This window comes from Papilio xuthus, unplaced genomic scaffold (genome assembly GCF_000836235.2).
Source record: "Papilio xuthus unplaced genomic scaffold, Pxut_1.1 DF826945.1, whole genome shotgun sequence".
Classification (NCBI taxonomy): domain Eukaryota; kingdom Metazoa; phylum Arthropoda; class Insecta; order Lepidoptera; family Papilionidae; genus Papilio; species Papilio xuthus.
Window position 1 is genome coordinate 8,105,194 of NW_013531704.1, and position 13,245 is coordinate 8,118,438.

At 33.0% G+C, this 13,245-nt stretch overlaps 5 protein-coding genes across 8 annotated transcripts; 2 read left to right on the forward strand and 3 right to left on the reverse strand.

The window, feature by feature from the left end:
• Positions 1 to 244: 244 nt before the first annotated feature.
• Positions 245 to 2,750, reverse strand: LOC106121129 (uncharacterized). Its single transcript, XM_013316630.1, has 7 exons — positions 2,717 to 2,750; positions 2,349 to 2,450; positions 2,062 to 2,259; positions 1,553 to 1,710; positions 1,117 to 1,314; positions 954 to 1,047; positions 245 to 583 (listed from the first exon to the last, which is right to left on the reverse strand). Exons 2-7 carry the CDS (start codon positions 2,401 to 2,403, stop codon positions 297 to 299), a joined length of 990 nt encoding a protein of 329 aa, XP_013172084.1. The 5' UTR covers positions 2,404 to 2,450; positions 2,717 to 2,750; the 3' UTR covers positions 245 to 296.
• A 180-nt stretch (positions 2,751 to 2,930) lies between these two features.
• On the forward strand, positions 2,931 to 7,621 carry LOC106121505 (developmentally-regulated GTP-binding protein 2). Its single transcript, XM_013317197.1, has 9 exons — positions 2,931 to 3,196; positions 3,394 to 3,554; positions 4,055 to 4,225; positions 4,478 to 4,621; positions 4,963 to 5,070; positions 5,388 to 5,545; positions 5,890 to 6,016; positions 6,353 to 6,519; positions 6,796 to 7,621. The coding sequence occupies exons 1-8, from the start codon at positions 3,133 to 3,135 to the stop codon at positions 6,512 to 6,514; spliced, it is 1,095 nt and encodes a 364-aa protein (XP_013172651.1). The 5' UTR covers positions 2,931 to 3,132; the 3' UTR covers positions 6,515 to 6,519; positions 6,796 to 7,621.
• A 160-nt stretch (positions 7,622 to 7,781) lies between these two features.
• EMC3 (ER membrane protein complex subunit 3) lies at positions 7,782 to 9,261 on the reverse strand (the record flags this gene model as incomplete). Its single annotated transcript, NM_001312074.1, is given in 6 exon segments — positions 7,782 to 8,074; positions 8,309 to 8,470; positions 8,602 to 8,719; positions 8,799 to 8,937; positions 9,015 to 9,162; positions 9,165 to 9,261. Coding segments are annotated over 5 exon segments (746 nt in total), but the record flags the coding sequence as incomplete, so codon positions are not given.
• A 182-nt stretch (positions 9,262 to 9,443) lies between these two features.
• Positions 9,444 to 11,882, forward strand: Nthl1 (Nth-like DNA glycosylase 1). Of its 4 annotated transcripts, none has more exons than XM_013316522.1 (6): positions 9,444 to 9,552; positions 9,675 to 9,934; positions 10,009 to 10,139; positions 10,367 to 10,537; positions 10,686 to 10,845; positions 11,194 to 11,882. In XM_013316522.1, the coding sequence occupies exons 1-6, from the start codon at positions 9,515 to 9,517 to the stop codon at positions 11,760 to 11,762; spliced, it is 1,329 nt and encodes a 442-aa protein (XP_013171976.1). In that variant the 5' UTR covers positions 9,444 to 9,514; the 3' UTR covers positions 11,763 to 11,882. The 4 variants fall into 4 exon arrangements, with proteins under 4 accessions (XP_013171976.1, XP_013171977.1, XP_013171975.1 ...); XM_013316523.1 differs by having other exon boundaries at positions 9,445 to 9,552; positions 9,675 to 9,927; positions 10,005 to 10,139; XM_013316521.1 differs by having other exon boundaries at positions 9,446 to 9,552; positions 9,675 to 9,933; positions 10,005 to 10,139; positions 11,194 to 11,880.
• Positions 11,883 to 11,973: 91 nt separating this feature from the next.
• vito (nucleolar protein viriato) lies at positions 11,974 to 13,026 on the reverse strand. Its single transcript, XM_013316458.1, has 3 exons — positions 12,851 to 13,026; positions 12,625 to 12,730; positions 11,974 to 12,492 (listed from the first exon to the last, which is right to left on the reverse strand). The coding sequence occupies exons 1-3, from the start codon at positions 12,919 to 12,921 to the stop codon at positions 11,974 to 11,976; spliced, it is 696 nt and encodes a 231-aa protein (XP_013171912.1). The 5' UTR covers positions 12,922 to 13,026.
• Positions 13,027 to 13,245: the final 219 nt, after the last annotated feature.

The window sequence follows — 13,245 nt, forward strand, 5'->3', positions numbered from 1 at the left end:
TCGTTAAGCCGTTCTGTGGATACCTTCAAACAAACATCTACATCTAAACATTCACATTTGTAATATTAGTAAGACTAGCGATGGCTCGCTACATTACATGTAATTTAAAAAAGTAGCATATAACATTCCCGCGTGCTATAATACTTCTTTACGAAATACATTTCTAATATTAAATGTGTGCAATAAAAAGTAAAAGATAATGGCATTTTATTAAAATTTGTGAAAAAAAGTGTGAACTCTCGGAATATAAAATAAATTTATTTGATACTTGTATGATAAATATATTGAAATAAAATTTACATAAAACTCTTAATAACAATGATTTGTATGAGCTGTGCTAACACGTTACAAAATAACCATGGCTTTAGGCTTTTGACCCTTTGCCTCGCAATTTGACTCATATCTAAGCTACTCCTTAATTGCATTCGTAATATATAAACACGTCTTGTTTTAGGATTCATCCTTAGTATTTGCGGTTTGGTAAAATATTCCAATTTCTTTTGGTCCAAGAGCGTCATTACTTTCGAGCTGATTGCCGGTATCGCTTCAAGCTCTAGTACGCTTATTTGTTCTTTTGGGATACCTGTGGAAAGAATGAATTATAATAGTATGCAAAATTAATTCAGTGGCTTGGCAGATAGAAGACGTCATAATACAATAAGTCAATTAGGTAATATGGGATATTTGAAACAGGATTTTCTTTAAATTGTCATCAAATAACATCAACTGCAAGATCAACTTTAGTTTATTCACTGTTTATTGTTAAGCTATGGTTGTCGAAGTACCTTTACCTAAGTATAATGGTTAGGAAATACTGAGAAAAACATTCGTCATGAGCGTAGGCATTCAAAAAAAAGGGTCTTGACAGACGAACGGACAACAATTTATTCTATAAGGCTCCATTTTTTTCCTATGAGGTACGGAACCCTAATGAGTAAAAAAAATGACTTTACATGTAAATAATTGGTTAAGACGATTAATTTCATGAGATGACCATTTATACGGTTCTCCATAGGCATCCGGATGAGTTGCGATATCGTATAGAGCCTGAAATATAATAAAATTAAAAATCATTTATGTAAAATAAAACAGCTTCAAATTAAAAATAAAAATAACCTTCTTCTGATTAACATTGCACCGTTTGAGTCTACCCAGGACATCCATGTTTAATTTTTTAAAAATTGTGGGCGTTATCTTTCTAATTTCATATTCGGGGAAACCGCACAGCAAATATCCCAATTCATTTATCCTCGTTCCATTTATGTACCAATCGCAGCCGAAATATCTTCTGTATGCCGCAACCAATACACCAAACTTAAAAATTAACAAATAAAAGTAAGACTAAAAGTAAACCAAATTATCTTACTTCTTAACATTGTCGGAAGAAATAGGTATCTACAATCCACAGTTTTTGTTAAAACGTTTAGAGTTTGGACTACAGAATTACGATAAGATACTCATAATGGAACTTTCTAGATCAGTGAGGCAGAAAAAGACAATGTATTATAAGTAAAATATCGTATTGTACATGAAATTATTATGCAGCAAATACCTTCCGATCATCCAAATTAACGTAATGATTCGTGAAATATTTATAAACTGAATACTCTCCGAAATTTACATAGTACAAATCTTCTTCTGGCACCACATTCAACAGAAGCCCGAAAGCAAGAAATTCTCGACCCTGTAAAAATGCTGCTGTTTTTCCATCTGAAATTTCAATACGTAATATTTGAGCATCCTCCCATCCCATTAAAAACTTCTTAGGGTTAAGGAATACCACCTCTTCAGGTCTGCGAGGTCCATGTTCAAGCCGACACAGATGTTTTCCGGTTTGAGTGGGTATTTTGATTTTTTTTAAACAAGATGATGAAACGAAAGATTGCTACCGCATGTTTTGTTTTTCCTCGTTCCCAAAGTCATAAGAATAGGCGTTGTTTTTTTGCCGCCAGTGTTAAGGGTTCGGGACTTGGTTTCTAGAAAGTTAGCAGACTAAATCCAATTACTCATAGTTATTCCCCCTTTTTTCAAGCCTTTGTAATAATATAAGCACTCAGTCACCTGTTATGATATCCCAAGCTAATAGGGCTCTAGTAATTGGTATTAAATGTTTCTTTGTGTGTATTAATAGATGTAAAATAGTTTCTGGGTCAAGTCTTAAGAACGAGCTCGGAGGTCCAAAGAATATCATGTTCATTGAGTGCTCAACTCTTAAATGATTATCCATTTCTTCGTAAAAATCATCATATGTGTTGGTATCTAGATAGATATGAAAATTCATTGAATAATATAATAATTTGTTACTTTGAGCTGATTAATCTGTAATAGTAATTTGTTTGTATTAATACCTGTCTCGGAAATGGCTATCATTGAATTCTTCTCATCTTCATAATCTAAACTCATTTCCTCAATGGTCTTCCGTTGATCGATTTTGGGCTGCTGGCACAGAGCTAAAATTGAAGGTAAAAATAAAGAATTCAATTGTTTTTAGAACGAATGCTTGGCAGGAATCCCCGTCATATGTTGTCTCCTGGAACGCGCTTAAGACCCTTGCTCTGGCACGGTAATAAATAGCGCCTGTGCGATTGATGCCGTAAAAAGCAACTATCTAAAACTATCATCGCAATAAATAACTATTTGTGTTTTCTGCAGCTCGCCTATTTATTGATCAAATAGTAATACTTCACTTGAAGGATAGTTTTATTATTTTATTTACCTGCATGAAAGATTAAGAAAATAATACAGTTAATCATTACTTAAAATGATATTATTAACTTACATTATTTTCTTTTGATAATCCAGATAGCCACGGTTTCAATTAAAAAAATATATATATATTTATTTACGCGCGGTAAAGCTTGAAACGGAACGTTGTCCCTGTCTCACTCATCTGACATTTCGTCTGACATGTTGACTTGATGTTGACATCCATTGACATCACTAGTAAATAACCTTACTTCTCAATTCTATAAGCTTCGATAATTTGAAGATATTCTATTTATTTACTAATCATAGTTAAAAATTAAGAACGTATCGTTGAAATGATATTTAAATTACTGAATAATTAGTGCATATTGTCGTCATAGAATAGTTATTTGTAAGTTTTCAGAAGGTTTAACGAAAACTTGAAGAATGGGCATTTTAGAAAAGATTTCAGAAATCGAAAAAGAAATAGCAAGGACACAAAAGAATAAAGGTAATTTACATCCTACAGTTAACGTATCTTCTTAGTATAAATAATAAAAAGATTAGGTTATAGTGCTTAAAAGTCAAAGTTCCAAGTAGATCATTTTATTTATTTTTTGTATAAATTAATTAAAATATGGACAATTAACACAATTATAGGGTTTCACAATTTTAATATGCAGTTACAATGACATTTATTTTTTACAGCAACTGAATATCACTTGGGTCTTTTGAAAGCAAAGCTTGCAAAGTATCGTTCGCAGCTTTTAGAGCCATCAAAGAAGGGTGGAGACAAAGGGGAAGGTTTTGATGTATTGAAGTCCGGTGATGCTCGAGTGGCTCTTATTGGGTTCCCATCTGTGGGAAAAGTAAGTTTTAAAACATATCTTTTTAGGATCAATATTTTATTTAATAAATATGAATTGACTGATGGTGAATTTTAGAGCAAATTTGCTTTTTTTCTATACTTCTCTCTTCCATCCAATAAAGGTGACATCTGCAACTATTTAGCTTGTTACAATGTGGATGGGCAGTGGTCACTTCACTAATTTTGCAATATAAACTGGCCATTCTACTAATAAATAAAAAATCATACTAATAATATAAATGCAAATGTTTAGATGGATGGATGTTTGTTTGAAGGTATCTCCAGAATGGCTGCATGGATCTTGCTGAAATTTAAAGTAGATGTATAACACAGTCTGGAAGGATGCATAGGTTATTTAAAAATTAAGCTTTTTTATTATGTGCTGACAGAGTCACTTGCGACTGCCAGTATGCATATAAAATGATTATTGAGTCATTGAAGAATCACCTTACTTAAAAATTAAGATGTGTGCAATGAATACTTCTTTATGTATAATTACAGTCAACTCTGTTATCTACACTGACACACACACATTCGGAGGCTGCCAGCTATGAGTTTACAACATTGACCTGCATTCCCGGTGTGATTGAGTATAGAGGTGCCAACATACAGCTGCTTGACTTGCCTGGAATTATTGAAGGTGCCGCACAGGGCAAGGGTAGAGGAAGACAGGTATATATTTGTATCACATTCTAATTGAAACTCTATAGTATGTAAACAGAAGAACATTAAATATGAACAAAAGTTAAGATGTGGGCTCACTGGCTGCATGATTTAAATAAATGGTACAGTTTGTTTCCATTTATATTCTAAATAATTACAACCTTAGATTAACTGCACATTTTAATTCTCCACGGAGTAATAGCAATTAAATTAACAAATAAATTTTTAATTGTGACTGTAATATCATGTGATATTAATTAGGTGATAGCGGTGGCGCGCACGGCTGATCTGGTGCTTATGATGCTGGACGCCACCAAGCCGTATGTGCACCGCCAGCTGCTTGAGAAGGAGCTGGAGAGTGTCGGCATCAGGCTTAATAAAAATAAGCCTAATATTTACTTTAAGGTAACATTATATGCACTTTGTAATGACTAGACTACAAAATTAACTACTAATTAAATACACAAGTCAATTTATACCATGGTAATCCCTTTATCTTACTAATATTATATATGCAAATTTTTGGACAGATAGATGGAAGTGTGTTTGAAGGTATCTCTGGAAAGGCTGAACAAATCTTGTTTAAATTGGCCATAGATGTATAACAAAGTCTGAAACTTAAGCTACTAATTAAGTTTTTTTAATGCTGCGCATACAGAGTCGCGGGCGATAGCTATTCTTTAATATAGTTACTGCTACTTTTTACTATGCGATGAGATTAAATATTTTATTATTTTTTTATACAGGTGAAGAAAGGTGGAGGACTGTCATTCAACTCTACATGTCAGCTCACCAAGGTTGATGAGAAAATGGTGCAAATGATACTACATGAATACAAAATATTTAATGCTGAGGTAGGATTTAATTTTTTAATTATAGATTAACTGTAAATAAATGCTAGTTCGTTAATGGTATTGCTTAGCTTTTTTTGATATGTCCTTTACTGCTGAAGCATAGCAAATCATACTAATATTATAAATGTGAATATTTGGATGGATGTTTGTTACAAAGTATCTTTAGAACAGCTTCATGGATGTTACTGAAATTTGGCATAGATTTAAAACATAGTCTGGAAGAACACATAAGCTACTTACTAAGTTTTTTCGGTCGGAGTCGCGGGTGGCAAATAGAATTTTGTTCAGTCTACTGAAGTTATTATGTTCTCATGAAGGTGCTATTCCGTGAAGACTGCACTGCCGATGACCTGATCGACGTGATCCTGGCCAACCGTGTCTACCTTCCCTGCATCTATGTTTACAACAAGATTGACCAGATCTCCATACAAGAGGTTGACAGGATAGCGCGCGAGCCACACTCCGTTGTCGTCAGGTGATATTTCTTTTTTTTTTAAATAAGAAAAAGATATTTGTATGTCTCAATATATTTGGTTTTAACAGAAATTTTATTAGATAAAAATGGATCTGGTAAAAATTATTTTCTGAAATTAAATACAGTCGAACTTGGATAAGCGAGAACCAAAAGGATTGTCATATTTTTCTCCCATATAGAAGTTACTCTCCAATTCGAGTTTCTCGCTTATGGAGGTTGTCGACTGGTGCTATATTTCTAACTTATAGAGGTTTCTTGTTTATCCCGGTTCAAAGTAACATAGAATAATATTCGCAAAAAAATACATATAAGCTGTCTTTAAATAACTTGTTATAATTGTACAGTTGCAACATGAAGCTGAACTTGGACTACCTACTGGAGATCCTATGGGAATATCTCTCCCTTATCCGCGTCTACACTAAGAAGCCCGGACAGCCGCCAGACTTTGACGAGGGCCTCATTCTGAGAAAGGTAAAGACCTCCTTATACAATTAGTACAAATAAAATATTTTCAATGGCGAATTCATCTTTTAAATGTTTGAAATAATAAAATCCTAGATAATATATTTTAACAATGATTCAAATTTGGTAGAATAAAGTAGAAAAATATGATGGTCCCTTGGAATATCGCTTATCCAGGTTCGACTGTAATTGGTTAAAAATTAAAGCACCACTGATTCAACGACCACAATCCGCTATTGGTATGGCTAGTTATGTTTAAGAAATCTAAATACACTAAGGGACCGCTTAGTAATGACTCTGAGTGATAGTTGGTGTGATATAAATAAATTAAATTTTATATGGAAGGGAGTGAGCATCGAACACGTGTGCCACTCTATCCACCGGTCGCTGGCGGCGCAGCTGAAGTACGCGCTGGTGTGGGGCACCAGCACCAAGTACTCCCCGCAGCGCGTCGGTGTATCTCACGTGGTGCACGATGAGGACGTCGTGCAGCTCATCAAGAAGTAATGAAGGTAATACGCACCATGCAGTTGCCAAACCGAGCAATATTTTTTTTTACCATGAACATGGCGGATATATATTATTTTACTGTCTTGAATTATCTTTGGTTCAGCTTTAAAGTAAATAGATTTAAAATACACTGCCGTTGAGCAAAATTGAGATTCAAATATTCTTGAGTTTTTCCGAAGAATTAAAAATTTCTTTATTGAAACAAAGAAGTATTAACTGAGTTTTTTTTTTGAATGAGATAACTTTAAAACATACTATAATTGATTTTTTTTCTACAGTTGCAGACACTGGAGTGTGATTTGGTGGTCACTGCCGCTTTACCGTGAATTTCCACTGCCGCATACATCTGTACAAAAGCATTTATTTTTTTAAGTGAAAGAGAGATGGTAATTTTGTAAAAATGTTTCGACAGTGGAAACTCGCGGTTATACAGAGCTTGAGAATGTTGAAAGTTTATAAATTCGACTAGCAATAAAAAAATACTTATAGCACATAACACACTATGACATATTTGTCTAAAACTAGTGATTTTTAACTATAAAATTCATAATGACTTTAATTTATAAATTCTGATCATGATATAGTGTAACTTTACTGAATTATAGATTAAAAAAAAAACAATTTGTGTTTTTTATTCACAATTTTTTATGTTATAAGGTGGCAAACGAGCAAGTTTCCTCCAGACTACGCCGTAATAGCGAAGCGACTGCTGCCCACAGATATTAGCAATTACAGATGTGTTGCCTGCCTACCTTTAATCAATGGAGGATGGGAGGCACAAAAATAGTTCAACTTCCCCTTCCCATCCTTTCTATACAAAATGGTGGGAAGTGGACCAAAAATTCGGCCTCCTACACCACACTCATTAGAAGAAACGCGGAATTGCTTCCAATTGACGCCTGTCTTCTGTGTGGTCTTGGTATTGTACCAGGCGAACCAAATCTTGCAACTGATCTAGTTTTTCCTGGCGTCTGTTTTTTCTCTATCTATATCATCATTCTTAAAATTATCTAATTGTTATAAAAATATTGTCATAGTGTGTTTAAGTAACATTTGTTGGCGATTGTACAGGAAACACCATTTTGTATATAATGTGGTTTACATTTTTGCATTGTAATAAAAGTTTTTTTTAAATGCCATAATTGTTTCATTTTTAAATTAGCTTTTTTATTATACTGTCACTTTATCTTGTAAAGAATGACAAAAATAAAACAACTCTTGTATTATAAATTAACTTTATTCCCCATTTTACTAAATTAACATAAATATTTTAATAGTTTGTCCTTACTACCAAAGTGCAAGTATTAACACATTCCGGACCGATTCGATTTTCTCATACTAAAGTCATAGGTTGCATTGAAAGTGTTAAATAATACTTTTACAGGCTGTTACTACTATCAGTAGCGAGCAAATCACTTTCAACATTAGCAAGTGACCAGCGATGTTCAGTTATCTCTAGCGCCTCCCACTCAGCTTTGAAGGCAGCTTTTGGATCTGGAGGCATTGCCATTGCTGCTCCGGACATTTGTTCTTGCATCACCTTAGACTGATCAGCGGCTAAAACAATCAAAGTTTTTTTTAAACAACTTTGACAGAACTCTTTCTCTCTCTCAAGGTGCCTCTCCATTAAATGGAGGTTGGCCGTCAACTCAGTGAACTTGACAGAACTAAAACAATGAATTTATACTGTGTATGGTGTTGAGAAAAATATTGTTGATTGAAATATATTAAATATATAAAATGTAACAACACATACAAAGGTAAAAATTGTAAAGCAAATGTAATATATACCATTATTTTCACCCAATACAAGTGTGTATATGGTCCGTAAACCAAATACGTTGAGGAAGTACCAGGAGGCAGAAGACACCCAGGATGCATCAAGATATGCCAACTCCACTCCGCGCTGGAGCATCGGCTTGAATCTTAAAGTCAGAGGGAATGGTACCTTGGCTGGAAAATTAAATATTTGGTTAAATTTAGTCCAATTCTATACCAACAAGTGTAGCATTTCAGAATATGACAAACTAAACACAAATGTTTGTAATATTTTCTTATTTTGTATATAAAAACATAATATTAACTTGTAAGAAAACCACTGAACATCCAGTTGATCCAGCCTCCAATAACAATCATTGGCAGTACATTAGTCACATTTCCTTTCAACATATCAGTCATCATGCCAGGGTCGGTCATTGGGTTCTGTAAACAAAACAAAAGCAACAGCCTTGTAATTGACCAATAAGTCATAAACACAATATCAAGAAGTCAAGGTATATACCTGTGAAGCAGCAGCTCTTTTCTGTACTTTAAAATAGCCAGTGTCTTCATTATTGAACCAGTATCGGCGCATGGCGAACGATTGTCGTGGCAGATATTTGCCATTCTCACGCAGCAGCCGAGCCCTGATCATAACTTGGCTGCAAGAATTTACAGATATCATGAGCACATAACATTTTTGTCACCACAGTTAAATTAACAGAGTTAGACTTTTTACCTGTCTTGCACTTGCAATAATTCAATTTTCTTCTGAGACGATAAAATAATCGAAATATAATGCCTTACAATTCCAACGAGGAAGGTGATAATTACTATGGGCAGAAACACCCAAACACGTATATTAGGATCCAGTAGTAATTCCGTCATTTTTTTAAATAAAGTAGGACGATTAAACTTTAAGTGGTTATATGGAATTCAAGCTATGGTCATTCCTATTCCATAAGGACCTATTAATTTAATCTTTTTAAATTAGAATTCGAAGCTATTACCAAAATCATTCTCATCAATCGTGTGAATGTGACAGATGACAGCGGAAGTGGTCAGGTCAACGTCACCGTGACAGTGACAGCCGTCAGTAAAGAGAAAACCACAATAATTCAGGAAAAATCACAGACAATAAAAAAGTTGTTTGCATGTACGTTTATGGCTGACTGATGTCTGACACTTGACATACCTTTTTTGCTTTAAAAAAAAGTTTTTAGTTGAGGTTTGTTTACCATGTTTACAAATGCGTTGATTTCGAAAAATTTAATTAGGTACATTTAAGTTATAAAGTGTTCCAAAACCATATTTCCAATAGCCATAACGTATCCCAGCCAAATTCTAAGTATAATATTTATATTTATCTAATCGACACATCTAAAATCATTTTCTCTAGGGTCGAAACTTGTTTGCTAAAAGTTCTACAAAATAGATATTTAAACATTAAAATGCCGCGAGGCAGACCACAACAATCTAAACACCAAGATAAAAAAGAAATTAAAAGCGAAACAAATAATGTCAAAACATTAAAACAGGAAGCAATAAACAAGGAAGAAAACAGTTCGAAGATAGACCTAAATAAATTTAAATTTGAAAAGAAACCAACAATAAAAATTGAGTTTGAGAATGATGATGAAACACATAAAACTGTAGCGGTATAAAATTAAATTTTATAATTGTCGATAATTATTGTTAGACATGTAATCCAACATTGATAAAATTGCAGGATAATAAAGGCCTATGGGAACCGCCTAATTGGAGACGTTTCCTGGACAACTTGAGAAAGATGCGTTCCAGTAATGATGCTCCAGTAGACTCAATGGGTTGTCATATGACTATGGATGAGAATGCACCACCTAAAGTAAAATATTCCCTCTATTTGTTTTTTAACAAAGGTTTTATTTATATGTTGAGTATTCTGGGGTAAAACATGTGAAGGGGATTATAAAAAAACCTTAGTAGCTCATGTGTTCTACATCTAAACCAAACATCACCCAGATCCATGTAGCCGTTTTCTAGATACCAAAAAACAAATCTATCCATACAGAACTTTCGCATTTATAATATTAAGTAAGATTACTTTTCTAGGTAATAAGATATCAAACACTTATATCCCTTATGTTATCAAGTCAAACAAAGGATCAAGTAACTTTTGCTGCCATGGAGAGATTAAAAGAAAGAGGCTTGACGGTTGACAATATTCTTGCAATGACAGATGAAGAATTGGGAAAATTAATTTATCCTGTTGGTTTTTGGAAAGTATGTTTTTAAATTTGCTATTTAAGAGTGACTGTACTCCATTTAACACATTCTAGCCTACTAGCCTATTTTCACATAAAATGTAGAGGCATAGAATGTTAATTTAGTAAGAATATGTATTATATTTAAATGGTTTCTGGTTTTTCAGACAAAAGTGAAATATATAAAGAAAACAACACAAACACTAAAAGAGCAATATGATGGCGATATACCAAATTCTGTTGAAAAACTTTGCAAGCTTACTGGCGTGGGTCCAAAAATGGCACACATTTGTATGAAAGTAGCTTGGGATAAGGTGACTGGTATTGGTAAGCATTAAAAAAGTTGCTGTTAAATATACAAAAAAAAATGTAAAGAGTAAATAAACAGAGTCAAATAAAAGAGATACATTTAGAATGAAAGCTTGTAAATTTTAAGTACTATTGTAGGCAAGACTAGTATTGTTATTTTTTTTTGCATGAAAGTGAACTTGTATCACCATCTCAAAGGCCGGTAATGCATCTGCGGTTCATTTGATCTTGTAGATGTCTATGAGTTGATGAACACCTTGGTATTCCCGTTGCTTGTTTCCCCCCTCTTATAAAAAAAGTTGCCAGTAGAGTTGTGGGCATTATTATTATAAGCATTATTACATTTAAAAATAAATTCCTTTTCAGGTGTTGACACTCATGTTCACAGAATAAGTAACAGAATTGGTTGGGTCAAAAAACAAACAGCCACACCAGAGGATACAAGAAAAGCTCTTGAATCCTGGCTTCCATTTGAATTATGGAGTGAAGTAAATCACCTAATGGTAGGATTTGGTCAAACTATTTGCTTGCCACTTGGACCTTCTTGTGATAAATGCTTGAACAAAGATATTTGCCCATCAAGTGGAAAATTAAAAAGATCCCCAAATAAAAAGTCACCATTGAAAAATACATCAGAAAATGTAAAAGAAAATAAATCAGAAATTATCAAACAGGAACCATTGCAATCATCACAAAAAATAAAAGTGGAAAGTTTAATGGTTGAAGAAAAATATGATAACCTCCAATGTAGTCATGAAACTCAATCACAAAATAATCCAATTTCTGAAATTGAGCCTAAAGATAAGAATGTGTCAACACAAAAAAGGCTATTAAAAAGACAATCTCCAAGAAATAAAATAAGCAATGATAATGCAACTTTAACTGATGTTAATGAATCTAATATTAATTTAAGAGTAAAAAAGAAGAAATCATAGAAGGATTAGTGATTCTGATTATTTTATTTTGTAAACCGTAAATTACTACATTTTACTTGTTTTGTTGATTGTTATTCAGTTTGTGAGCTAATTAAGACTATGATTATTGAAGGTAAGATAAGGAAAGTCATAATTAGGAATGTTCATTGTTTTAAATCATGTTTCAATACTTTAATTAAAATAATAATAAAATGTAAACATATTAGAACCTTTATTTCACTTGTTTCTTTTTATGACTCTTTTTCCTTGATTTATTCTTTTTTGAATCTGATTTTACCTTTGCTATATGACCTTTTTTTTGTTGAGATTTTTTCTTATTTTGTATCCTATCTAATTTACTTTTCATTTGAAACACTTTACTCTTTTGGATCTTCTTTGTTGCTTGCCTTTTCAGCATTTGTTTTACTTCCTTTTTAGTTTTTAACTTAGTATCATTTGTTTCATTAACATCATTATCTACTTCTGAAGCTTCTTCAACACTTTCCTCATCGGAACCCATGCCTGGTACTTTTTGTGGTAATTCTTTCTTTTTCTTTATATATGTAACTTTGTCAACAGTTTGTTTTGGTTTGTTATCTCCTATGACTATGTCTTTTTTCTGCAGTGTATCTGCTGACAGCTCAACTATTTTTACATTGACATCCTCATCTTCATATTCTTCCTGAAGTAGCTGCTCTATATCAGGTATAGGGCGGCTCGATACCACGAGTTTTTTGTATGATTCCTTATTCTGAAATAATAACACATGTTAAATATTAATTAAGCATAATATGAAAACTTATCTATGGAAGTTCACAATCATGTACTTTTGTACAAACATAGAAATTACTTTCTACACTAAATATTTTCAAGATCTACTAACCTCTTGTCTTATTCGTTTTTTTTCTTCTTTCAACATTCGTTCCATTTCTTCTTTCGCCTTCTTTTTCCTTTCCAGTTTACGTTTACGAAAACCACATAAAAATTCTCTGGAAAGAACAATAACATTAACATTAACTATTCTTTAAATAATGAACCACCAGATGATTGGTGGTTACTTTGACCAACAATCAAAGAGCAATTTAGCTTTATGAAAAGTTTAACCATACTTCCTTTTGCTTTCATCAAAAACTAGTTTAATCTTCTTTTTGTCAGTATTTTTCGTTTTTCTTTTACCCATTTTGTTAAAGGGTGCAAATTGTAGATTATTTAAAATACAAACAAATACCCAAACATAACCTAAGTTTCAACAATAGGTTATGATAGTGACAGATGCGTGACGGTGACAATGACACTTAAACAGTAATACATTTTATGCATTTTCATGCGAGTTTGTGGTGTTAAGTGGTTCAAGCACTTAACTCTAAGATTTTCTTCGAGATCCGTAGCAGTTTATCTAAATCTTTAACTTAAACCTTGATAAGCCTTTATTACTGGAAAAAACATTTATAACATTTTATTAAACTGTTTAATGAATTCCCCGTGCAAATTCTGGCTCGTTTCC

What these genes read in the sequence shown, in the direction of transcription:
- LOC106121129 (XM_013316630.1), bottom strand. Translation starts at nt 2,403, where the DNA reads ATGAGTTTAGATTATGAAGATGAGAAGAATTCAATGATAGCCATTTCC. An exon ending in GATAGCCATTTCCGAGACAG is followed by an intron (nt 2,260 to 2,348) that starts GTATTAATACAA and finishes ATATCTATCTAG; the next exon opens with ATACCAACACATATGATGAT. An exon ending in AGCTTGGGATATCATAACAG is followed by an intron (nt 1,711 to 2,061) that starts GTGACTGAGTGC and finishes TTGAAATTTCAG; the next exon opens with ATGGAAAAACAGCAGCATTT.
- vito (XM_013316458.1), bottom strand. Translation starts at nt 12,921, where the DNA reads ATGGGTAAAAGAAAAACGAAAAATACTGACAAAAAGAAGATTAAACTA. An exon ending in TTTGATGAAAGCAAAAGGAA is followed by an intron (nt 12,731 to 12,850) that starts GTATGGTTAAAC and finishes TGTTCTTTCCAG; the next exon opens with AGAATTTTTATGTGGTTTTC. An exon ending in AAAAACGAATAAGACAAGAG is followed by an intron (nt 12,493 to 12,624) that starts GTTAGTAGATCT and finishes TTATTATTTCAG; the next exon opens with AATAAGGAATCATACAAAAA.
- LOC106121505 (XM_013317197.1), top strand. Translation starts at nt 3,133, where the DNA reads ATGGGCATTTTAGAAAAGATTTCAGAAATCGAAAAAGAAATAGCAAGG. An exon ending in GGTTCCCATCTGTGGGAAAA is followed by an intron (nt 3,555 to 4,054) that starts GTAAGTTTTAAA and finishes GTATAATTACAG; the next exon opens with TCAACTCTGTTATCTACACT. An exon ending in ACAAAATATTTAATGCTGAG is followed by an intron (nt 5,071 to 5,387) that starts GTAGGATTTAAT and finishes GTTCTCATGAAG; the next exon opens with GTGCTATTCCGTGAAGACTG.
- Nthl1 (XM_013316521.1), top strand. Translation starts at nt 9,515, where the DNA reads ATGTTTACAAATGCGTTGATTTCGAAAAATTTAATTAG. An exon ending in AAACACATAAAACTGTAGCG is followed by an intron (nt 9,934 to 10,004) that starts GTATAAAATTAA and finishes ATAAAATTGCAG; the next exon opens with GATAATAAAGGCCTATGGGA. An exon ending in GGATAAGGTGACTGGTATTG is followed by an intron (nt 10,846 to 11,193) that starts GTAAGCATTAAA and finishes ATTCCTTTTCAG; the next exon opens with GTGTTGACACTCATGTTCAC.